This window comes from Sporothrix schenckii (genome assembly GCF_000961545.1).
Source record: "Sporothrix schenckii 1099-18 chromosome Unknown Cont42, whole genome shotgun sequence".
Taxonomy (NCBI): Eukaryota; Fungi; Ascomycota; class Sordariomycetes; order Ophiostomatales; family Ophiostomataceae; genus Sporothrix; species Sporothrix schenckii.
The window spans coordinates 1044017-1065759 of record NW_015971143.1 but is presented as its reverse complement, the minus strand read 5'-3'; the positions used below and the strand labels follow the sequence as shown (position 1 = coordinate 1065759).

General features: G+C 59.7%; 8 protein-coding genes across 8 annotated transcripts; 7 read left to right on the top strand and 1 right to left on the bottom strand.

Annotated features, from left to right (window-relative positions):
- Positions 1-108: 108 nt before the first annotated feature.
- On the top strand, positions 109-348 carry SPSK_02101 (uncharacterized protein; the record flags this gene model as incomplete). Its single annotated transcript, XM_016728994.1, has 1 exon — positions 109-348. One exon carries the CDS (start codon positions 109-111, stop codon positions 346-348), a length of 240 nt encoding a protein of 79 aa, XP_016589859.1.
- A 480-nt stretch (positions 349-828) lies between these two features.
- On the top strand, positions 829-2085 carry SPSK_01774 (dual specificity protein phosphatase 3; the record flags this gene model as incomplete). The annotated part of the gene is made up of 1 exon (XM_016728678.1): positions 829-2085. One exon carries the CDS (start codon positions 829-831, stop codon positions 2083-2085), a length of 1257 nt encoding a protein of 418 aa, XP_016589858.1.
- Positions 2086-2793: 708 nt separating this feature from the next.
- Positions 2794-4732, top strand: SPSK_01560 (uncharacterized protein; the record flags this gene model as incomplete). The annotated part of the gene is made up of 2 exons (XM_016728469.1): positions 2794-2900; positions 2929-4732. The coding sequence occupies 2 exons, from the start codon at positions 2794-2796 to the stop codon at positions 4730-4732; spliced, it is 1911 nt and encodes a 636-aa protein (XP_016589857.1).
- Positions 4733-5695: 963 nt separating this feature from the next.
- Positions 5696-7533, top strand: SPSK_01592 (uncharacterized protein; the record flags this gene model as incomplete). The annotated part of the gene is made up of 2 exons (XM_016728501.1): positions 5696-5747; positions 5828-7533. The coding sequence occupies 2 exons, from the start codon at positions 5696-5698 to the stop codon at positions 7531-7533; spliced, it is 1758 nt and encodes a 585-aa protein (XP_016589856.1).
- A 1438-nt stretch (positions 7534-8971) lies between these two features.
- Positions 8972-13723, top strand: SPSK_01372 (uncharacterized protein; the record flags this gene model as incomplete). The annotated part of the gene is made up of 1 exon (XM_016728287.1): positions 8972-13723. One exon carries the CDS (start codon positions 8972-8974, stop codon positions 13721-13723), a length of 4752 nt encoding a protein of 1583 aa, XP_016589855.1.
- A 575-nt stretch (positions 13724-14298) lies between these two features.
- On the top strand, positions 14299-16641 carry SPSK_01499 (uncharacterized protein; the record flags this gene model as incomplete). The annotated part of the gene is made up of 1 exon (XM_016728410.1): positions 14299-16641. The coding sequence occupies one exon, from the start codon at positions 14299-14301 to the stop codon at positions 16639-16641; it is 2343 nt and encodes a 780-aa protein (XP_016589854.1).
- Positions 16642-17840: 1199 nt separating this feature from the next.
- Positions 17841-18631, top strand: SPSK_01923 (Rab family, other; the record flags this gene model as incomplete). The annotated part of the gene is made up of 3 exons (XM_016728821.1): positions 17841-17933; positions 18000-18218; positions 18281-18631. 3 exons carry the CDS (start codon positions 17841-17843, stop codon positions 18629-18631), a joined length of 663 nt encoding a protein of 220 aa, XP_016589853.1.
- Positions 18632-19432: 801 nt separating this feature from the next.
- SPSK_11023 (uncharacterized protein) lies at positions 19433-21132 on the bottom strand (the record flags this gene model as incomplete). The annotated part of the gene is made up of 2 exons (XM_016737243.1): positions 19433-19789; positions 19852-21132. The coding sequence occupies 2 exons, from the start codon at positions 21130-21132 to the stop codon at positions 19433-19435; spliced, it is 1638 nt and encodes a 545-aa protein (XP_016589852.1).
- Between the last annotated feature and the right edge of the window lie 611 nt (positions 21133-21743).

The window sequence follows — 21743 nt, the reverse complement described above, 5'->3', positions numbered from 1 at the left end:
TCGGAGTGAATGAGGCAAGAGTGACGGTCGTGAACATGTTATGAGAAGGAGTTTCAAACACGAGGAAAGTGCAAACGACGAAGTGAATGGCCGATGTCGCCAATGGGAATGCACCCGGTGTCGAGGGAAGGAACAACCGGGATCCTGGGTGTCGCGCAGCTCGCCAATCGCACCTGCCGCACGTTCGGTTGTGTGAGTGAGGCGAGTTTGCAGGATCGACGCGCCGATGTCCGCTCGCAAGGCTGTGTTGGCGGAAGGCGCTACCGGCAGCTAGTCGCTGCGCCAAATCTAGAAACACCGCAAGGCTCAGTGGTGCCAGTCGTTCTCACCCAACTCCGACTTTTCTGAGCCGCACAACGTCACAACACAAAAATGCACAAATCACAAAATCTCAACATCACAAAATCAAACAACGCAGTCCTTTTGCGGCCACACACAGTACTCGCTACGACAGACAGAGAGCACCAGCCGCCGAGCACCGCAGGACGTACGGCCACCCGGCGACGCTCTAGATTAATTTTCAATATCGCCATCCCGCTGTTGGGTGTCGCAGTGTCTCGGAGCGCATCGGCGTCGATTTCTCTTATTCTCTGATCGCTGACAGGCCCTCACCTCGCTTCACCTGGCCACGCCTCGTACGTGTTGTCTCAGCACGAATTTATTGTCCAGGGGCGGCAGTTTGTCCGCAGGCGTTTCTACATCGAACTGTCCTGACTCTCTGATCGAGTCTCTTTTTCGCGCATCATTCTCATAAGCAAAGCGCCGCATTCACGCATCTGCGCACCATCTACCTCGTGGCCGACGCCTTTGCACGGCCCCGTTGCGATCATGGATGGCGGCTTTGATATGCTTGAGGGCCTGCTCCAACCCGGGCCAAGTCTTTCCTTGCAGCTGCCGGAGGGCGTGGTCGCCAATGCCGAGTACCAGGGCGCTGCGCCATCGTTTCCGCACATTCCCGTTCCATTACCAATCACCAACACCGGCACCTACGCGGAACGCAAGAAGGGGCATTTCGAGGCGGTCCAGGAGAAGAGGCGGCTGCTCGGTCTGAAGGAGACAGAGTCAGCATCACCAACGTCGTCCAGGGCGACGGCGGTGATGATGCCGACGATGCGCAACGCACCGGTGTTGACGCTCACGCGGCCACAGCTGCATCAGATTATGGGCGAGTTCGTGTATGAGCAGCGCGACTGGCCGCGCCCCGTATCCTACAACACATGGAAATACGAGATGCGCCGCGAAGCACAAATGGTCCTCCCCTTTTTGTATCTGGGCCCGGCCAATGCGGCGCGCGACCGTGCGTTCCTCCAGGATGCGGGCATCACCAAGGTGATTGCAGTGCGGGACAGCCGGCTAGCCGACGCACGGCTACTCGTGGTGGAGCACGTCACCGGGGCGATAGGCATCCGGTCCGAGTGCGTCGACGTCACCGGCATCGACGGCCTGCTGCGAGCGCTGCCAGCCGCCGTCCAGAGCATCAACCACCATATGCTGCACGACGTGCCGGCGGATGGACAAGGCGTCTCGACGGGCAAGGTGCTCGTGTTTTGCGAGACGGGCAACGTGCGCGCGCCGCCGGTGGTGACGGCGTACCTGATGTCCATGTTCGGAATCGGCCTCGTCGACGCGCTGCACTACCTGTCGCAGATTCGGTGCTGCATCAGCCTGGACGAAGAGGCCAAGCACATGCTGCTGTCCTTTGGCGACCTGCTGACTGCGCGGCGGGACGTGGCCCTGGCCGAGCAGGAGATGGCCGGTGATGATGGAATGCACGGCGACGCTCGTATGGAGGACATGGCCGACGATAACGACCGCCCGTCACGAACAACGCGGGTCGAAGCCAGTACCTTTCTCGGAGTGCCGTCTTCGCACGCATCCCCTGCGCGCGACGCACAAAGTCGAAGCCGGCCTGCCAAGCGGGGCGTGGACGAGACCATGGACGAGGACGACGACCGCGTCGAGGCGGCAAGCGAGCTTGCCTTTTCGCGCGAACCGTCGGCAGAGCCCGGCCGACCGAACCTGGACAGCGCGCGGTACCAGAACCGCGCCCACTTTACGCCATTTACCGACACGACCGTGCAGTAGACGGGGTGCCTCTGTAGGACATTGTGCGGCATGGAATGCGTGATGATTTTTGAATACAAGAGGTCACGAGCTTGGGTGCCCATATTGGATGGCATGAACAATGGAGTATTGTTTGTTTTCGGGTTTGCTTTATTGTATTTCATGTTTTCGAGGTATTTTTAGCAGGCGTTCTGAGCCAGCGGTGACTGCAAAGTAGCACAATAGATTCATATAGATTCATTGCATGTTTTTCACCTTTTAGTCCATGGATGGCGGACGGGCACCATTGCGCATTCTCTATTACGGGCCTGTGTGGTCCCGGGCCCGTCCCATTCACTCGTTTCTCGTCCTGGAGTGGTGTAGGTTTGTCAAAAGTGACCCACCGTTGCCGACCAGCTGGAGACATTGTCCTGTGCATGATTGACCTCTACGTCGGCCAAAATACTGTGGCATGGGACATTGATGGGAGAACGTGAATAGATGGTTGTTGGAACGGAGGTGGTCGTCTTCTTGGGCGTGTTATAAAATATATTCCGTCTGGATCCTGAACATCATTTCAATCTTTCCTTTTGTTCACTTTCTTGACGCATTGCTGACGTTTTGCCTTGTGATTTTGATTTTGTCACTTCCATGTCACCTCGCGAGAGCGTCCTTAGCTTGTCCTCACCTTCTCACTCTTCTCTCACCTTTTCACTTTCTGCTTCCACGACCACACCTCGCTTCACTACCATGCATTCTCTTCGTGCTTCGACCATGCGTAGCCAGCCAGGCAGGTACCCTGCATCAGTGATAGATGAAGTGCAAGAGTCGACGGACAGGCGGCTGGTCCACCCAACGTCCGTCTTTGCACCAAACAATCACCAGCACACGGCACACCAAGAGCCTTTGCCTCCTAGTCGTCAAGCTCCTGCGTCTCAAACATCCAAGGCTGCAACGACGCCGGCGTCTGCTCCCTCCACATCCTCTCAACTTTGAGCACCTTTTGCATTCATTCTTCACCACCACCGCCGCCACCACCACCGCCGCCACCACTACCACCAACAACGCCCTCCCGCCCGAACGTACACCGCGTGCTGCCCTGGTCCAACTGCAAAAAACAGCCGGCCACATTCTCAAGTTGGAAAAGACACACGCCCACCAAGCGTCTCAATCCCAATCGGATCCGTCAAAGCCCGTGGAGGCCGTTCTTCCCACCGAAAAGGACATTACAGAGTTTCTGACGCACTTCCTGGAAGCCAGCAACTCGATCCTCCAAAGCAGCTACATCAACTGGCGTAAATGTGGCCGAAAGACCGAGGACACTGGCAGGGCCAAGGAGGACGAGAGTGACAAGGCGACCAAGAAGAGAAAGCGCGAGGACGGCGCGGGTGACGTGCCCTCCACGAACGCAAAGAGGCCAAAAGCCCACGCAGAGACGCAAGTCGACAGCAAAAAGAACGAAACCAAACCCCAGCACGGCAAGGCCACGCCCAACGTGATTGTCATTGTCGACTCAGACAGCTCCGACGACGAAACAGCCATCGCCACACGTCCAGAGACAGAGACCGTTCCCATCCAGCCACAGCCACAGCCCCAGCCCGCGATGCCTTCCAGACGTCCCGTGGCCTTTCCCTCGCCGCCGCCACAGAATCCGCGCTGGGACCACCTGCCCGACGCCATGAAGCTGATTCTGGTCAAGGAGTTGACGTCCTGGTACCGCTACCGCGACGCCGTGCTGCTGCTGCGTCTCACCGTGGTCCAAGAGCAAGCCTTCCGCGCACTGTATGGCGGCGAGATCAAGAAACAGCAGCAGTTTGACCGGGCCGTCCGCGCGCGGCTCGACGCCCGCGACCGCGAACTCTTTGCCAACCGGCCGTACACATCGTGGGACCAGCCGACACCGTCGAACGCGCGCATCCTGGCGGAGGAGGCCGTGGACGCCGGGGTGGACGCCGGGGTGGACGCGAGCCTGCCCCGTCTCGAGCTGCTGACCAACTACATTACCGTCCAAAACATCAAAATGGGCGAGGCGTACCTGGTGGCGGCGGGCTTCGACCGCGACTGGGTCGACCTGGGCCACTGGACGGGCCACACTGGCACGGCACGCTTTGAGATTGAGATGAAGGGCGCCGCCGCCGACGACGACGACGACGGCAACACCAAGGGCCATCACCAGCGGGCGTGCGGCGCCGGCAGCCAGGGCACGAGCCGTCTGCAGCGACAGGCACCCGAGTGGCCCGGGCGGACGCGCATGGCCGAGGTGCAGCAAGCGCGAGATCGAGCGCAGGCCCACGCGCAGGCCAGCATACCCTTGCCCTCTCAGCCATCGACGTACCGTCGACGCAATCGAGCTGGCGCCCACTGCGGCAGCAGCACAAGCACAAGCACGACGCGTGGCGCGCCCATCGAAGAGTCCGTCGAGCCGAGCGAACGGCCGACACAGAAACGAGGCCGCGGACGGCCAAGAGTGCGCAACAGCGTCGGCCGTCAAGCACGGAAGCAGGCCAAGGAAGACAACGGAACTGCCGCAGATGACGGCGTCACGGAAGACAGAAACGTCGCGGCCGGCATGGAAGGTTACCAAGCAGCGGCTTTCGTGCCGTTGGAAACGCTACAGGGGGCAAGCACGGAGACGAGTGTGGCTGGTTGCCACAACGGCGAAGAAGATGGAGTGCATGTGATGGAATAGTCTGTTTTAAGGGATGAAGGGCGATGACGTTACTTGCGATTGAAATTGGGAGCCAGATAGAATACAGGTAGAAGACATGCAGAAGCAGGCAGAGGCAGGCAGACGACAGCAATTGATTACCGTTTCAAGTCACAGTTAGAACCCCAAGAAGGGATGTCACCGATGGCTGCAACATGAAAACAGGAGACATTGTACAACATATCCGGGCAACTTGTTTACATCCATCGGGGGTAAACTGCCGTTGGTGGTGATATTGGAGTTGAGGTCGTATCGCTCACGCTGTGCAGACAGGGCACTCCCCCCTGCCGGCTTTGGTCGTAGTTTTGCTTCCAGCTTTGGATCATGTTACTGTTCTATGTTGTTGGAATGCAGAGTTGATTCGAGTGAGGTGTGAAATGAGGTGTGAAGATAGTGTGAATTGTTCCAAATCTGTTGGCTGTTCAGATGGCTTTGGTATAATTCGTATTGGCCTCTCTTCCACCGTCGACTGCCGCCTGCCGCTTGCCGCCTGCCGTTAACTGGCGTCAGTTGGCGCGGCCTGGCCTGGCCCCACTGGGCTTAGCGCCGAAGGGACCTGCCATATGACGTCTCACCTAGAGCTGCCCCGCCACAGCAGGCACGCTGTCCCGCGTCCATGGCGGGCAGGAGCGACCAACGGCGTCACAAGGCATCGCGGTTAGTGACTCGCACCTGACAACTTTGGAAGACAGAACGTCTATTTCTTTTCCCTCCAAATCTCTCTCCTTCATTTCCTCCTTTCGTCTCTCCATCGTAAGCTCACTAAAAGCTTTCGGCGTGACAAGCGACGAGATTGCGAAATTGAGCGCTCGCGGAACCTCGAGGGGTTGGCCTTTGCTTTGGAGACGACTCACCGGCCATCGTCTCTCCAGGTTCGATCGATATATCCTCGCATACTTTTCTTTTCGACAGCCTCCCCATAAAGCCCCCCTTCTCCTCCCAGCCATGTCTCTCTTCACAGCACAGCTCCACCCGGGACGGGCGCTGGGCTTTCTAGGTGAGTTGCAAAGAACAATGCGGGTGGTACAGAAACCAGCGTGTCATGGCTCTACTAACCACTGCACCTGTATGTCACAGTCCTCGGCGCGTCCCTCCATGACATTCTGACGCGGCTCAAGGCGGAGCCTCACCGTTTCCCAAAACTCGACCTCACCTACTCCCCAACCGACCCCGTCCGTGACCCCGTCGTCCTCGCCCTGCCAGCCAACGGCCTCCGCCTGCGCTTCGACGGCCCCGAACAGCGACTGCGGTTGATCGAGGTGCTCGACTTCACCAAAAACCACATCTTCTTCAGGGAGCAGAATAAGGACCGCGACCTGGTCAAGCCCAGCAGCGCCGACGCGCCGGCGCCGACTGGCGGTCCGACCTTTCGGCACATCTACTCGCGCTTCCTCGGCCCGACCTACGACGGCGAATTTGTCCCGGGCGAAGGAAATGGAAGTAGCAGCAACAGCACTGGGACGTATGTTCTGTCGTATCCCGGCGTCGCCTTTACCTTTCCGATGGCACGGTCTGCCTACTCGCCCGACAAGGATGTCGTGTCGCTGCTGTCGACGCCCAGCAACCTGGCTGCCGTCTCCATGGCCGTCTTCAGCGGCGACTCATGGGCCCAGGCGCGCGACCACTTGTGGACCGAGGTGCTGCCGGCCATCAAGTCGTTTACACCCCTTGCCAAGGGCAAAGACGTCGCGCCCGACGAGGTGTCGCTGGTCAACATCCACGGCGGCGGCAAGCTGCAACTGTTTCGTCGATGGGCACAACCAGCACAGCCTACGTCCACCGACGACGCGGCTGCTTCGGCCGACGCGTCGTCTTTCTTTTGGATCACACTGGGCGAAACAACGCCGCAGGAGCTCGTCGCCGAGCTGGGCCCGCCCGACGCCATCTACCGCAAGAGCGACCAGCGCATGTACATCCACAAGATCCGCACCGCCAGCACCAGCCGCTCGCGACGGCCCACCAATAATGCTGCGGGCAGTCTCGGCACCAGCGACCCGCACAGCTACAACGCCGCTCACGGCCGGCGTCCCGACGAAACGCTGACGGATACGGACCAGTCCTCGATCCCGACGGCGTCCTCGGACGATGACGACGGCGACGACGCAGCAGAGGACGAATTTATGACGGGCAACGTGTCGAGCGAGTGCTTTTTCAACTACTTTTACCTCGGCTTTGACGTCCTCGTCTCGACGCCCACCACGCCCTCGCGGCTGCCACCATCGCTGGAGGCCGCTGCTGGTGGTGGTGGTGGTGGTGGCAGCGGTGCGCCCCCGCCCGAACGGCCCCTCAAGAGCGCGGCCCCCGACCGCCTCGTGGCCACCAAACTTGTCCTGCACGGCAACGTCCCCGGCTCCTACCCGTTCAACCGCCACCGCCGCTGTCGCTGGTCCATTGCCTACGCGCCGCCCGGCGCCACCGTCGATTCTGAGTCGCCCTTTGCCCAGATCGAGGAGCAACTCCACCGCGCCTGGCGGCCCATCTATGCCTCCGACGAGGAGGCCCGCCAGCGCCAGCGCGGCATGGTGCTCAACCGCGGCTGGGGCGACAGCCCCGGCAGCAGCATCGAGCTGCTCGGCGGCTGGGAGGAGAGCCAGCGGGTCGCCTCGAGCGGCGCCGGCCGGGGCGGTCGAGGCGGTGGAGGAGGAAACGCTGGAACCAGCGGCAGCAGCACGTTGCGCGGAGTCAAGGGCACCGAAGACTCGACGACGACACTGTACGGGTTCCCGGGCCTGGTCTTTGAGGTGCTGCGCAACGGCTACGTGAGTGCGTTGACGGTGTTTTAGAGAGGACAGGGACGCTCGTTTTGCATGTGACTGGACATCTGCGGCGTTTTGGGTTGCACTGTTTCATCTGCCGTTTTCTGCGTCTGCCCTTTCATTATCATGCCCGTAGTTTAGCAACCGGCCATTGCAATCATATTCCCATCATCATGTTATGCATATTATGAAGTCGTTCTTTACATAGTTATTTCTTATAAAAATATCCATAAAGGTGAACTCGACATGCGAGAATGTCTTTGCGATGCCTGGGGTCCTATGAAAGCCGCGTATTTAAGCCCTGTCCTGTCTCGCCTGTTTCTATCTTAAGGTTCTGACGGCCGCTAGCCAACTTGGCCATGGCCTGGCCAGGCGCCCGCAATTGCCGCCCCTGCCCTCGCCATCGGCCAATTGTCGTAGCTGGAGGCAGCCGAATCAGGATTAATGGGCCTATTGTGGGTCTGTCCGTGTGCTAAATACGTCGCAAGAATGGACCCCAAAGGGCCTGGAACTACTAAAAAGAACCAGACCGGACAAAACGGCAATTGTCCGCTACAGGGGCCAAACAGTGCGTGGGCGATCGCTGCTCTAGGGGTCATTTAGGGGCTGTATTTAGGGGACTCATCACCAAAACTAGCAGTTAACAGCTTTCTGGGGTCCAAACATGCCTCCACACCGTCACTTTACTCGCTAATTAGTAATTGTGTTACTGATCACCAGCTGCCTCCTTCCCTGATTTTTGGTGCTTCGGCAGAAGCGCTAGCACGGCCAACAGACGCCCTTTCCACTGCAGCCTGTTGCCAGCACATTGGACCGCATATGCTACGATGTGCAGCTGCCAAACAGGTCGTTGGACGAAAGCGTGACTGCATCTTTTGGCTTTTTCCTGTTTCGCTCTTGCCATTCTCGTCATTCCATTTGTCACGACGAGGCAAGAGCCGTCTCTCTCTTCACACGTGAAGGAAGGTGCAACGCAACCGTTTTGGAAGCCACTCCCCCCTCAGCCCCTGTCCTACCATCTCCACGATCCCTCATTCGTTTCTGCCCTTTCGTCTTCCGTCACACACCCAGCGGCTTTCTCCTCCTGACATGCCGACACTCGTATGACCAGCGTCCATTCGATTTTCCTCTTGCGTCCTTGCGTCGACAGTATTCGCCGTTCACCCGGCCACGTCATCGCGCTCGGTTGTCCTACCTCGGCCTTTGACGGCAGCACGATTCTTCGGCTTCCTCCTTTTTGACCAGCTTCACTAAACCGACAGCTGCATCGTTTGACTGCAACGAGGAGTATCATTTCCTTACCCGTGGTGTCGTTATGGACATGTGACCGGATATTCCACAGACACTTGGCGGCTTCATATCCACGTCAATCCCGTCCATCGACCAGACGGTCCCTCCTGACGAGGCATTACGACACGACACCATCTCGCATACAAAGCTAGATACCGCGTCCTCGCCGATCTACATGGCCGACAGCCTCCACGAGGCCGCCAGCTCGGCCTCGCGGGACCCCAGCTTTGGCGGCTCGACTGCCGGCTCTCTGTCTCCGTCGCCGTCTGCTCCAAGACACTCCAGCGAGACACCATCTCCATCTACAACAGGACCAACAGCAACATCAGCAGCACGCCTTCAGCCCAATGCTCGGGCCTCGTCCGATGGCGCCTCCCCTCGCCAGCTACAGGGCCACCACGACCACGGCCCCGACAGTGGCCACCTCACGCCTGTATCCTCCTCCTCATCTCGGCACAACTACGAACCGTCCCCTTCACCCTCGAGCTCGAAATCGTACACAAACTCGATACAGCCGACCAACCTGCCCGCAAACTCACCCGTAAATACAAGCGCGGCCCGCACAGCAAGCCACCGTACCTCCCACCGACATAACCGATCCAGCGGCGCTTTCTTGCTGGCCGATCCCCTCTCGAGCAAAGGCCACGCATCCATCAGCCACGGCAAGCCGACATTGACTCATACGCGGTCCTCGCAGCGTGAATCAACGGTTGGCTCTCATACGGACCGGACCAGCGTCGGTCGTGCTGCTGGTGCCGGCTTGCGCGCTGCTGTCGCAGCCGAAACGCCAGAAAAGAATACAAAGAATACACCCACCTTGACTTCAAATACCGACATCAACACGCCGGACAGCGTCCACAGCAATGGCTCGTCGAGACAGAGCCACGATACGTCGACATCCGGCACGGCGCGAGCGCAGACGCCAGAGAGTGCGGCTGCAGCCGCCCCGCCTGCCGCACCTGCTGTACCTGCTGTACAGGCCCAGCACAGCACCCAACTCGGCACGCAGCCTCTCGACCTCGACTCGGCCCAGATCGTCAACATGGCCCTCAACCTCAGCGAGTCGCGCCGTCGTGCTGCTCGTCGTACCGTCTCGCAGCAGCTGCCGCCGCGCCTCTCACCGCTCCCGGATAACGCCGTCGGTGGCAGCCTGTTGCGCCAGCTGCAGCAGCAGCGCAGAATCTCCCGCACCATGTCGCCCAAGCCCGATCGAGCTGGCGGCGGCCGCGTGTCCTCGTCTGGCCAGTTTCCCAGCGGACAGCATCCACACGGAAGCACCAGCACCGGCAGCCCTTTGCAGCCCCCGTTTGAACTGCTGCCTGACGGCACGCCCGGTGGCCAGGGGCCGTACCGCTATCACTTTTCGCAGTCAACATTAGCCCGCGCTCAAAAGGCAAAGGACCATCTCGAGCTCTTGGCCCAGCACAGGCGGTTGCTTGAACTCATTCCACCCCTTACTCCGGACGCCACGTCCCGCAGCCGCGCCACGAGCCTCGGCTCGCCCCCGACCACGTCCGCAATCCCCGGCCAACCCCAGCCGCTCTTCATGACGGGAACCAACAGCAACGGTGACCTTGTTCTGAGCTCTACCCGCCTTGGCCGGCCCTACAACCCCCTACAGTACATCCGAAACCGCAAAGTGCGTGTCCGTGAGCGTAGGACCATCGACGGCCAGGCCCAAGGGTTTGGTGACGTGATTAGGACTACCGACTGGATCGACGACGTGGCCAAATGGACCGCTACTGGCCAAGGCCGCATGCTCGGCGGCTACACACTGCCCGCCTTTCATACTGCCGACGCCGGTGCCGCGCTTCAAAGTTCGCCGCCGTCGATCTCACGTACCGCCGGCCAGACTGCGCCGGCCAAGCCCAAGCGGCCCCGTATCGATTGGATTATCGACCCGGCCGATATGATTGCCGACGTCTACTGGCTGGAGCAGGGCGACAACATGAAGCTCGTCGAAGACCACCACTGGCGGCGCGTGTTCCCGCAGGACTCGGCGCTGTACCGCCCCATTTCTCAGAGAGGAGATGATGGCATGGTTGGTGCCGTGGCGGGAGCTGATCAATCCGACTCTACCGGCCCCGCAACCTTTTCGATGCCGACCGCCGATGTTGGTATTGCTGGCGCGAGCTCGAGGCCGTTGTATGCTCTCCCTGTGGGGGGCCAGCTCAAAGCGGCCGGGCACTTGCCCGAGCCCGAGCAATTGTCGGCTAGCTCCGCCCGGAAGCGTGCGCGGCAGAAACTCAGCGAGCTGCGGTCATTTCACCACCGCCACAACAGCTCCGCCCACAGCCACGATGCCCAGCGTCTTCGTCGGGGTTCGTTCTCCGACACATCCGATTCTGACAATGACAGGAGGCGGTTCCGTCGTGCCCGGCCAGATTCCAGCACGGCCAATGATGTCGAGGTGCTCAACAGGACCATGATGGACAAAATGGCCAAGGAGAATGGTGAGACGGAGGAGAATGCGGCTACCGCCACCTCTGCTGCCGCCTCCAAGGAACAGAAACTTGCAAACGGACCTCCCACCGTATCTACAAGCAACACACCGTCAAGTGCTAAACGAGCACAGCCCGACTCGGCATCGCCAGCTCAACGTCCGACAAGTACAACGGCGGCGGCGTCTGTTGATTCTCCTTCGAAACAGGGCCGCGCTAGCCTTGAGATTCCGTCGGTGGGTCGTCGTCTGTCTCTGGACTACGACTCATCACGGCCCACGTCGCCAGAACTGCGGCCCTTTTCCAAAGATGGCCTCGGATTTGTGCCTCCCCTTGGCGGTGATCTCTCACCGCCATCCAGCCGAGCTGCATCGCCACCGCGCCACCGTACTTTAGGCAAGGTCAAAAGCATGTTCCATGACCACAGCCGGGATCGAGAACGGGAACGGGACCGTGCACACAACATTATGCTTGACCGCGGGGATGATTCCTGGGAGCCTAGTGCACGGTCAAGCGCGCCAGCACAGCATCTACAGCAACAACAAACGCAACAGACGCAACAGCAAGTGCAGGAGGCGCAGCCAAAATACCAAGAATACGTCGAGTCTACCTCTGCGCCCCTCACTGCTGTGAGCACGCTGGCAGACGACCTCCGTGCTGCGTCCAGCAACGAGGCCAAGGCCACGCACAGTCCCCTCCGCAAACTGAGAACACGTACAAATGCGGGCACGTTTGATACCCACAGATCACACAGCAGCATCGCCGGCCTTGCCAACCACGGCAATCATGATCATCACCGCAGCGAGGAGGGAGAGTCGTCGGCTGGCACGCTGCGTGGTTTCTTCAAGGGCGGCCCACGCATTGACACTGTGCTGCGGAGCGGTGTGTCCAAGGTCAGCGACATCTTGTGGCGTCGTGAAGGAAGTGAGCCCCTCTATGGTGACGCTGCGGCGCCTGCTTCTGCTAGCACTGTAGGCGCTGCTGCCCACGTGTCCCAGTCCTCGTCCGATGATGACTCCGAGCCCGAGGCAGCACCGAGGGGCCGCTTTAGGAACTCGCCGATCCACTCCCGGTCGCCCTCTGCCAATGCCGAGTCAGAGCCACAGGGTGCAAACAAGTCTCACTCAACCACCAAGACCAACGAAAAACACTACCTCAATATCATGCCATCGTTTGGCCGCGGTGGCGGACATTCCTTACACCGCCCTCCAAGCCGCCAATCGGCGCGCTTCGAGCGCCTCAAACCGCCCCGGATCGATGTGAGCGATGCCTCACCCAGTGCCGACGATGTAGCCAACAATGCGAAGCAGCTCGGCGAGGAACCAGCCGCAGCTCGCCGGCGCAACTCGTCCCTGCAGCCTCTGGGCCGGCAGCTACAGCAGCCATACCGCGGCTCCCAAGACTCGGATTACTCGGAGAGCGACACCAGATCACGCCGTAGCAGCCGTGTTAGTGGCGCGGCATCTTCCATCTCGGGCAGCCTTGGCCTTGGCCTGCAGCCGCTGCCGCGCAAGTTTAGCACCGCATCGGCTACGGGCGGGATCAAAGGCAGTCGCCCTCGCTGGTCGCTGTCGCAGCCCGCCTACCACAGCAAGAAAAACCACGGCCCCTTGTCGCGCCGTGAGCTCGCGCGCCTGCGTGCCTCCATGTACAGTTCGGCCGTGTTGGCCAAAGAGCTGTCTCGGCGTGCCAACGAGCCCATGGTGCTTGTACGATCTTGGACTGGCAATGGGACTGGCAATGGGAAAGCCAACGGGAAAGCCAACGGAAATAGCAAGGCAAACGGGGGCACTCGAAGACGGTCCTCTACAGCCCTGGACGCAGCAGTGGTCGACACCAGTGCGGATGCCGACGACGAGACCAATAAGGATGTCAACCGTGAGCACGACGACGACAACGACGACGATGCCGGCTCAATGATCCCCAAGGGCGATACCAGCGGCCCCATTATCGTGCGCGGCAGCAACGGCGAACAATCGCTGACGTGGGCCGACATTGCCGCCTACGGACCCACTCCGGCCGAACTGGCCCGCCGCCCCATCAAGCAGGTCGAACTCTACCCGCTCGCCGCGCAGGTGCTCGGCAGCGCCGTGCAGCGCTCCGGCCAGTCGTGGCAGGTGTCGGCCGAGACGTTTGCCAACACCACCGTACCGCAGCTGCGCCAACGCATCGAGCGCGTCCGCTCGCGCGTGGCGGTCGACCTCTCCGGGCTTGCCAGCCAGGCGGCCGACGAGGCCGACGAGGTCACGCGCGACCTTATGGCGGTGCAGCGGCTGCAGGTCAAGCGTGTCGAGGACAGCATCGACAAGATGATGCGGCGCCGGCGCCGGCGGTTCCGATGGGTGCGGCGGGCCGGCTGGCTGACGGTGGAGTGGCTGTTGGTGGGCTTCATGTGGTACGTGTGGTTTGTGGTGATGCTGGCGCGGATCGTGCTGGGCTTTGGCCGCGGCATCTACACTGGTGTGCGCTGGCTGCTGTGTCTGTGATGACGGTCACCATATGCAGGTTGCCATTGTTGTCCTTTCAATTTTTCTTTTGTCCCTTTTCGTCTTTTCTTTCCCTATGCCATTTCCTCTTGCTCTTTTCCAGAAAAATTCGCTTAGCATGACATGACCGCGCAGCATGGCGTTCATTCCTATTTTTTTGTTTCCTGTCTTCATCGTTTCTACGCTCTGCTCACTTCTCCGCAATGTACTTTTCTTCTGGACGATACCCAAAGACGACATTTCCAATTATCTACCATAGTGTATGGCATTTGCACCTTTTTCATATAACTTTTAATCCAACGCTTTCATGATGCTTTGCTTCACTTGGACACAACGTGATCGTAACAGGCGCCGACGATAGAATCTAAATTACATGTATTTCTAAAACGCTGCAGCATCAAGACGCATTGCTTGCAAAACGATTAAAAAGTAAACGACCCAGGAGAAGCCCAGAAGGGAACAATACAAAATAAATAGATTCACAACAACATCGCCGGTGTCAACAAAGGAAAGTCTACAGAGGCTACAGCCAAAGCGAAAAAGAAAGAGGGACAGACAAAAGAAAATACGGAAGAATGTCTTGCCGGGACACCAATTTTTTACTCAATCCTCTTCTTGCCCTCCTCGGCACTCATATACCGGGCGGTGCTGAGGCCGCGCTCGTGGCGGGCCACAAAGGCGCCCAGCAGTTTGTCTTTGCGCGCCTTGGTCATGGCCGCGTGGTAGTCCTCGACCGACGCCGGGCGCGGGATCAGCTTGGGCCAGTTGACGTACAGCTCGCCGCTGCGGAGGACAAAGCGGGCGCTGTAGGCGGCCACAGCGGCCCAGAACAGCAGGAAAAGGCGCATGGGCAGCACGGCCGCGTCAGGCAGCCGTCTCGTAAACAGGCCGACCAGCAAAAAGAAGACGGCAAAGGCCAGCACGTAAGGCACGGCCTGGATCAGCACGGGGCGGCGGTCGGCAAAGACGAAGTGGGCGGTGGCCTCGCTGGGCGCGTAGGCGCCCAAGAACAAGTCAAAGGCGTCCTGGCGGGGGCCGTCCAAGAAGTTGTTGCGGCAGTACCGCGTGATGGCGACCTGGCCGTCGCGCAGGGCGCCGACCTTGGTGCGTCGGCCGAGGCGCGTCATGTCCGTCTTCATGGCGCCGGTGCCCGCATAGCTCTCGGCGACGCGGTCGGCGTTGTCGGCCCACAGGTTGCGGAAGAGCACCTCAAAGGCCGGGTCCTGGTCCACCAGCGTGCCGCCGCGGGCCATGATGCCGAGATCGGCAAACATGCGCTCGAGGGTCCAGCGGGCCAGCATGCTCTGGACGACGTTGGTGCGGTCGAGGCAGTCCATGCAGTTGGTGCGCACGACAGACGTCTGCACGGTGCGGGGCTCCAGGCGGGCGGCCACGCCACCGTGGCCGGGCAGGTCCGCGGCGCGGAAGTACTGCTGAGCGATGAGGGCATCGTGCATCTGGTCGAGCAGCAGCTTGGCGCGGTCGAGGCGCTGGCCCTTGGTCTCGCTGTGGAAATCAAAGTAGATGTAGTGCACGCGGTCCAGCTGGCTCTGCGTGTACTTTTGGCTCTCGGCGAAACCGCCCACGCTGCCACCGCGGCGGGACGCGGCGGCTGCGGCGGCCGCAGGGGTGGTCCCGTCGAGGGCGTGCAGCTTCTCGCTGAGCTCCTTGCTGCTGCTGCTGCTGCCGCCGCGTCCGGCGGCGCCGCCCTGGAAGAACTTGATCATGCTCTCGTAGGCCTCCTTGACGCGGCGCTCGCGGCCCTTTTGGTTGACGAGGTTGACGAGGTAGTTGTCGCCGTAGATGCGCACCTGTTCGGCGAAGTGGGCGCTGGCGGCAGGAAAGGCGGCCTCGATGCCGCCAGCATCGCCGCGCACCTCCAGACGCGGCGTGTACTTGAGGTTGTTGATCTCGCTCCAGAAGACGGGCACGCTGCCCCGGGTCTGCACGTACGACAGGATCTGGGTCTCGGTGCCGGCGGTTTTGTTGCCCGCATCGCCCACCAGCTGGCGACCCGTCTGCATGTCGCCGGTCCCCGAGTAGCCGGCCAGGTTGCTCTGGCCGCTGTCGTTGAGGACGACAATCTGCTCGGTCTCGTTGTAGTTGGCCACATGGCCATCCTCGTCGATGCCGCGGGAGAAAAAACGCGTGCCGGCGCGGAAGCGCGAGCGGCGGGTGATGAGCGCAATGGTCAGCGGCCGGCCGCGGAAGGTGGTCGGGTGGATCTCGAGCATGCCGAACATGACGGGCAGGATGTAGGGGTCGATGCCGGCCTGGACGCCGAGCTGGCCGCGGGCGCCGCGGTGGCGGTACTCGACAAAGTCCGACTGCACAAAGCGGTTCCAGAAGAAGCGGTCGTCGGCGCGCATCCAGAGCGGGGCCTCGGCCTGGCCGGCCGCGCTCGCGGCGTCCTGCTGCGCGACCTGGCGCTGGAAGCTGTTGGTGAGGTCGAGGGTGTAGGAGAAGTACATGGAGCCGGACTTCAAAAAGCCACGCAGCAGACTCAGGAAGCGGTCCTCGTCCGGGTCGCTCAGCTGGCGCTCGTGGACGGGCAAGACATCGACCTGCACAATGCGGTGGACCATGTGGCCCTTGAGGCGGCCGACGTGCTCGTCCTTGGTGATGACGATGACGTACTTGTCCAGGCGCAGCTGGATCATGCCGAGGATGCCCTTGATGCTGAAGACGCGCGTCACACGCTTGCCAGACAAAAGCGCCGCATCGTTGAGACGGACCTCACCGGTCGGGCGGTCGATGGTCAGGGCCGGGGCGTTGGGCGTGGACGGCGACTTGAAGACATAGGAGTCGGGGCTGACCTGGACGTTGATGTCGCGGAACGGAAACGCCATGGCGGGCGGTGCGGGGGAGGGTTGGTGGGGGGTGGGAGGACGACTGTCGATGTCGATGTTCTTTGTTGACGCCGAGGTGTTGACAGCTGATTCGAGCGATTTCGAGCTATTTTGGCACGGTTGTCGGGCCGTGTATGAAAACAGGCCGCAGACAGCGTCGAATATCGCTCAGGGAAGCTTTTCGGCCGGCCGGAGGATGGCGGGCGTCGTGTTGGCGACAGACGTGCGGAAACTGAAATGGCGTGGACATGGAGAGCGTGACGCATCGACACTTGATTTGGCATCGCAGTGTCCCCTTTTGGCCTGTAGCAAACACGTACGCCAGAATAGCGTGGACTCCAAGCGCCCCCAAATTGCACCCTGCCAGGGCCTGGCCGATCGGTGTTTCCTGGTGTCGTCACCCTGCCGAACGCTACATTATTATTGGCTGGTAGTTGTCCCAAACCGGTGGAAGTGCCCCACTCTATCGCTGCAGACCACAGACTCTCTCCCATGTGCAGTCACGTGCGACTCACTTTAGTCCGTTTTGGGAGGTGCGGCAGCTGACTGAGAAAACAGAAACTGGAAATTCAAGGCAAGAGCGGGCAGCCACGGCGCTGTGGAGAATGGAACTAGGCTGGCGGCAGCGCCAACCCCTCTATCGTTTGTCGCTGGACAGCCGAGCCACGGCAGGAGCCCAGCCACTACCAGTTCCGGGCGCCGCTGTCCAAGGCATCCATGAAAGCACCAATTTCCTTCTGGGTCGCCCCTTCCCAACAATCTAACAGTCGTGCCAGTCCACACGAGCCAACCAGCAATTACACAACCACACTCGGGCGCTCTTTCCCTTTCTTTGGTTCCTGGACATTACTTCATCCTCAACGCCTCACGCCCCTCGTACCTGCCTTGTCACGTTCTGCACATCGACGGCCTCTGCATCACCGCATAATCACTCGCACCGTTTGACAGCTTCATCTTTCCGTTCTCTCCCACCACCCGGTGCACTGCAGTCCGCACACGCCCACTGCCGCCCATCGCTCGCACCCTGTCATTTCATCATCGACTTCATCTTGCATTCGCCGATCACTGCCGCCGTCTTCGTCCACCGAACACATCGGTCTTGCACAACGTCCGAGCGTTTCTTTTCCTTTGCTACAGCAAACTAGACTAGACGAAACTCCTGTCTATCGCTGCGCGCCACTGCATCGTCGCCTACCATCGCGACGACACGACGACACCGTTCCCTTCTCTCTTCGACCACCGCTTTCACAACCACACACATCGCCACCATGGCTGCTCGTGGTCCCCCCGGTGCCCGCGGCCTGAGCAACCGCTTTGCGCAGTTCAAGCTCGTGCTGCTCGGCGAGTCCGCTGTCGGCAAGGTACGTTGTCGTCACCGGCGTCGGCGAGCCTGTGTGTTGCACCGTGTACCAGACTAACCATACCAGAGCTCGATCGTCCTCCGCTTCGTCAAGGACCAGTTCGACTCCTATCGGGAATCCACCATCGGCGCCGCCTTCTTAACGCAGACCATCTCGCTCGACGAAGCCACCACCGTCAAGTTTGAGATTTGGGACACCGCCGGCCAGGAGCGCTACAAGTCCCTTGCCCCCATGTACTACCGCAACGCCAACTGCGCCGTTGTCGTCTACGACATAACCCAGACCGTAAGTTTTATCTGTCTTCGCTTCGCTCGCTCGTGTCTTCTCTTCGTCGCTAACACGCTCAGTCCTCCCTCGACAAGGCCAAGGCGTGGGTCAAGGAACTGCAGCGCCAGGCCAACGAAAACATCATCATCGCCCTCGCCGGCAACAAACTCGATCTCGTCACCGAGCAGCCCGACAAACGCGCCATTCCCACGGCCGAAGCCGAGGCGTATGCCAAGGAGGCCGGCCTGCTCTTCTTTGAGACATCTGCCAAGACCGCCGAGAACGTCACCGAGCTGTTCACTGCGATAGCAAAGAAGCTGCCGACCGACCAGGTCGGTCCCGGCGGCCGCGCGCGGCCCGGCCAGCGGCCAGGTGTCAGCCTCGCGCCCGAGGGCTCCAACACGCAAGCTGCAGGGCAGTGCGCTTGTTAAGAGGGCGCGGGTTGAGACGTTGAGACGGGACGTATCGGGACGGAACTGTTCGTACCACGCTGAAGAGCAAGGTGGCAGCAGACGGGCTGCATTAATACGCACGATGTGCGATTCGTGGAAGCGGTGGAGAGCCATGGGGAGACGCAATATAGACTGGCCACCCAGAGAAGGAGTCTTCTGTCATTATAATTGCCTTATCGTTTTAGTCTTTTTCTTTTATTCTTACATTTTTGGTGCCTTTCCTTTACTCATTTTCCCTCTTGTTCCTCTTGTTGCCAATTGTCACTGTTCAGTTTCATTGCGCTTTCATGCTCATTTTTAACCATGGTTTCGTACTTTTTCCGGTTTCCAGAACCAATCCTGATTTCCTGTTTACATTGAGTCTCGCCTCTCTTATTTTGCTGTGAACCATAGCTGCCAGTCCACTTCGTCCTTGCCCGGGTAGACCATCAACGTTGTGCCTGCAACAGTCCATGGTAGATGCACCTGTGGTGTTGGCGTGGAGCACTGCTCCTGACCGCAGTATTTGGCGGTGGTACGTCGGATTCCTCTTGTTCTCTGGGTTCTTCCTACTGTAATTGAGCATGGTGTTTTGGAATAGGCGTTGGCCATGTCTCGTATATTGTGGGAGTCAGGCTTGGGTGGCCTTGGAGATGTATCGTGTCGGTGCTGTTGCGTTGAGGAGAAAGGAGGCGGTGGTACGTCGACAGCCTCTCGTGCAGAGTGCAGCTGTCGCTATTTTGAAAGTTCTTGCTGTCCGGCTATGCATTGTTATCACATTGGCTGCAGTGTCTCTTCATTTTACTCCTTTACCTCGTCATCCACCTCATCCTCCACTTCGCCCTGGTAGAGCGGCATCATTTTGCCTGGCTTGCAGAGTGCCTCTTGTCGCAGCGACGTAGGCACGCATACGGCCAAGTCCACGTAGCTGGTGGTCGGCTGAAAACCTTGGTAGATGCCACCCGATCCGTGCCCGGCAAACAGCATCAGCGACGGATCGAGCTGGGTGTAGAGCCAGGCATCCGTCGGATCCGTGTCGCGGACACGGACCGCTCCCAAGGCCTCGACGTGGTCTGCGGGTCTGTCTTCGTGGAGAGAGAGTCCGAGTGCGTCTGCGCGTTGCTCGAGATCCTGCGCATAGTGCGGATTCCGGTGCATCTGACGTTTGGCTTCTGTCCAGAGTACGTACGAGGGCTCCGGCTGCAGGTCGTCATAGGTACCTGGTAGTCGGCCACGATGCAGGCGTGAGCTGCTTGTGGACGCATGTCGGGCCGGCGGCGGACGAGCTCGCGCAGGGTGGCCCAGTCCGGCCGGCGTGGGTGCCAGATCACGTAGGGAATTTCACCGCTGGGTGTCTCGGCTGTGATGCGTGACACGCCGTTGCTCATAATGTAGCGGGCGTTGACGGCCTTGCGCAGAAAGGCGGCGTTGTTTGTTTGCAAGGCCTCCAATACGTGGCTTGGAGCCCTTGCTTCGTCTCGCGTGTCGTCCAACTGCATTGCCCACCACTTGGCAAACATGGTGCTGTGGTAGATAGCACGAACCACGCAGAAGAGCTCGTTTTCCACCAAAGACGGCCGCCGCAGCCGCGCGTACCGGTCGACATTGCCCTCGGCGGCCGCCATCAGGATCAGCATGTCCTTGTTGATAGCTGGCAGGTCGGGCGGCAGTGGTGCGTAGAGCAGTGCCAGCGTACCTTCATCGGCGATCAGAGGTGAACAATGCGGACTGCGCGTCTCTTCGGCCAGCCCGTGGTCCTCGGCAATGTCAAAGTACGCGTGCCGTCGTCCGTTGCGACGGTAGTCTGCAAGACCAATGGAATCGCTGTCGAGCCGCGAACGCACGGCCGTGTCGTCATAGAACAATGCACCTGCTCGTGGTTGCTCCAGATGCACGGATCGCGTGTAGTCGTCCATGACAGCAAACCGCATCGTCTGCGCCATAATGTCGCGGAAAATGGCACGGCTGCCGGGCACGCGCTCCATGTTGTCGCGTGCCTCGTCGGCGATGGACACGTCCGGCAGCAGGCCCAGTTCATGGTACAGAGCGGCATAGCCAGCGACTGCACAGGCGCGACCGACGGCGTAGCGCATCTGGGGATATTGCCGCACAAGCGCGCGGTAGGTCTCCTCGCGTGCGACGTCCGGGTACCAGATGCAGTAGGGCAGCGTCTCCCTGTCCGCCTCGTTGTCGTCGCCCATATCTTGGGGAATGACGTCGCTCATAATCAGTCGGGCATGTCTGGCTCGTACAATGGCTGGATACTGCCTTGAAGCACAGATTTCCAAGATCTCAGGCGAGCTGGCATACTCGGCGTGGTGCCGCACTCCGTGTATCACGCACCGCTGCAGCGTCTCATCCTTGAGACTTGGCAGCGCCGGTACCACCTCTCCACGCAGCGCCTGCAGCTGCACCGTCTCCTTGTCGGCACCACCATAGCCATCGTCGTTAGTCTCGGACTCGGACTCCGTATCTGCAATAAATCGCCAAGGGGAGGGCATTTTGAACACGTAACGAGAGGACGAGCCAAACAGAACAACTTGGAGCAACAAAACAAACTTCAAAAACGTAGCTGGTTCGTTTGCTCCGTCGAAGAGGCCTCTGACTTTGTGGTGTTGAGGTAAATACCTCTGTGTATGTCAACAAACCGGACGAGTTCGATATATAATCACGTGTTTACATAAAAGGTTGGAAGGCTGTGACACATCCCACAATATAACCGAAGCCCTTCAGGCTTAGTGCCTTCGGACGGAATAGATTTATATCACATATAATTTAACTAACATGCACTACGGTTATGAGGCGTCTAACGGATGGCACAGAGTACTATGGTGATCTGTAGAGAAAGTGCGAATTGTAACTGGAAAACTGGAAAGTGCCGTGTTATGCCTCGGCCTGACTTGAATGTTTGTGCCGAGAAGCGCCTCCAAATGCTTAAGTTGAGCTCCGATGTGCACCATATAATCGGGTCTGTGTTTAGGAGACCACCTCTGTTGATACTGATAGTAGGAGATATCATTTTAACCTTTAACGGGGTGATTCTTATGTTGATCTTCGTAAGACCGTCTAGTTGATTTTATATGCGCACCGCATCTCGTTCTCGAGAGCTGCC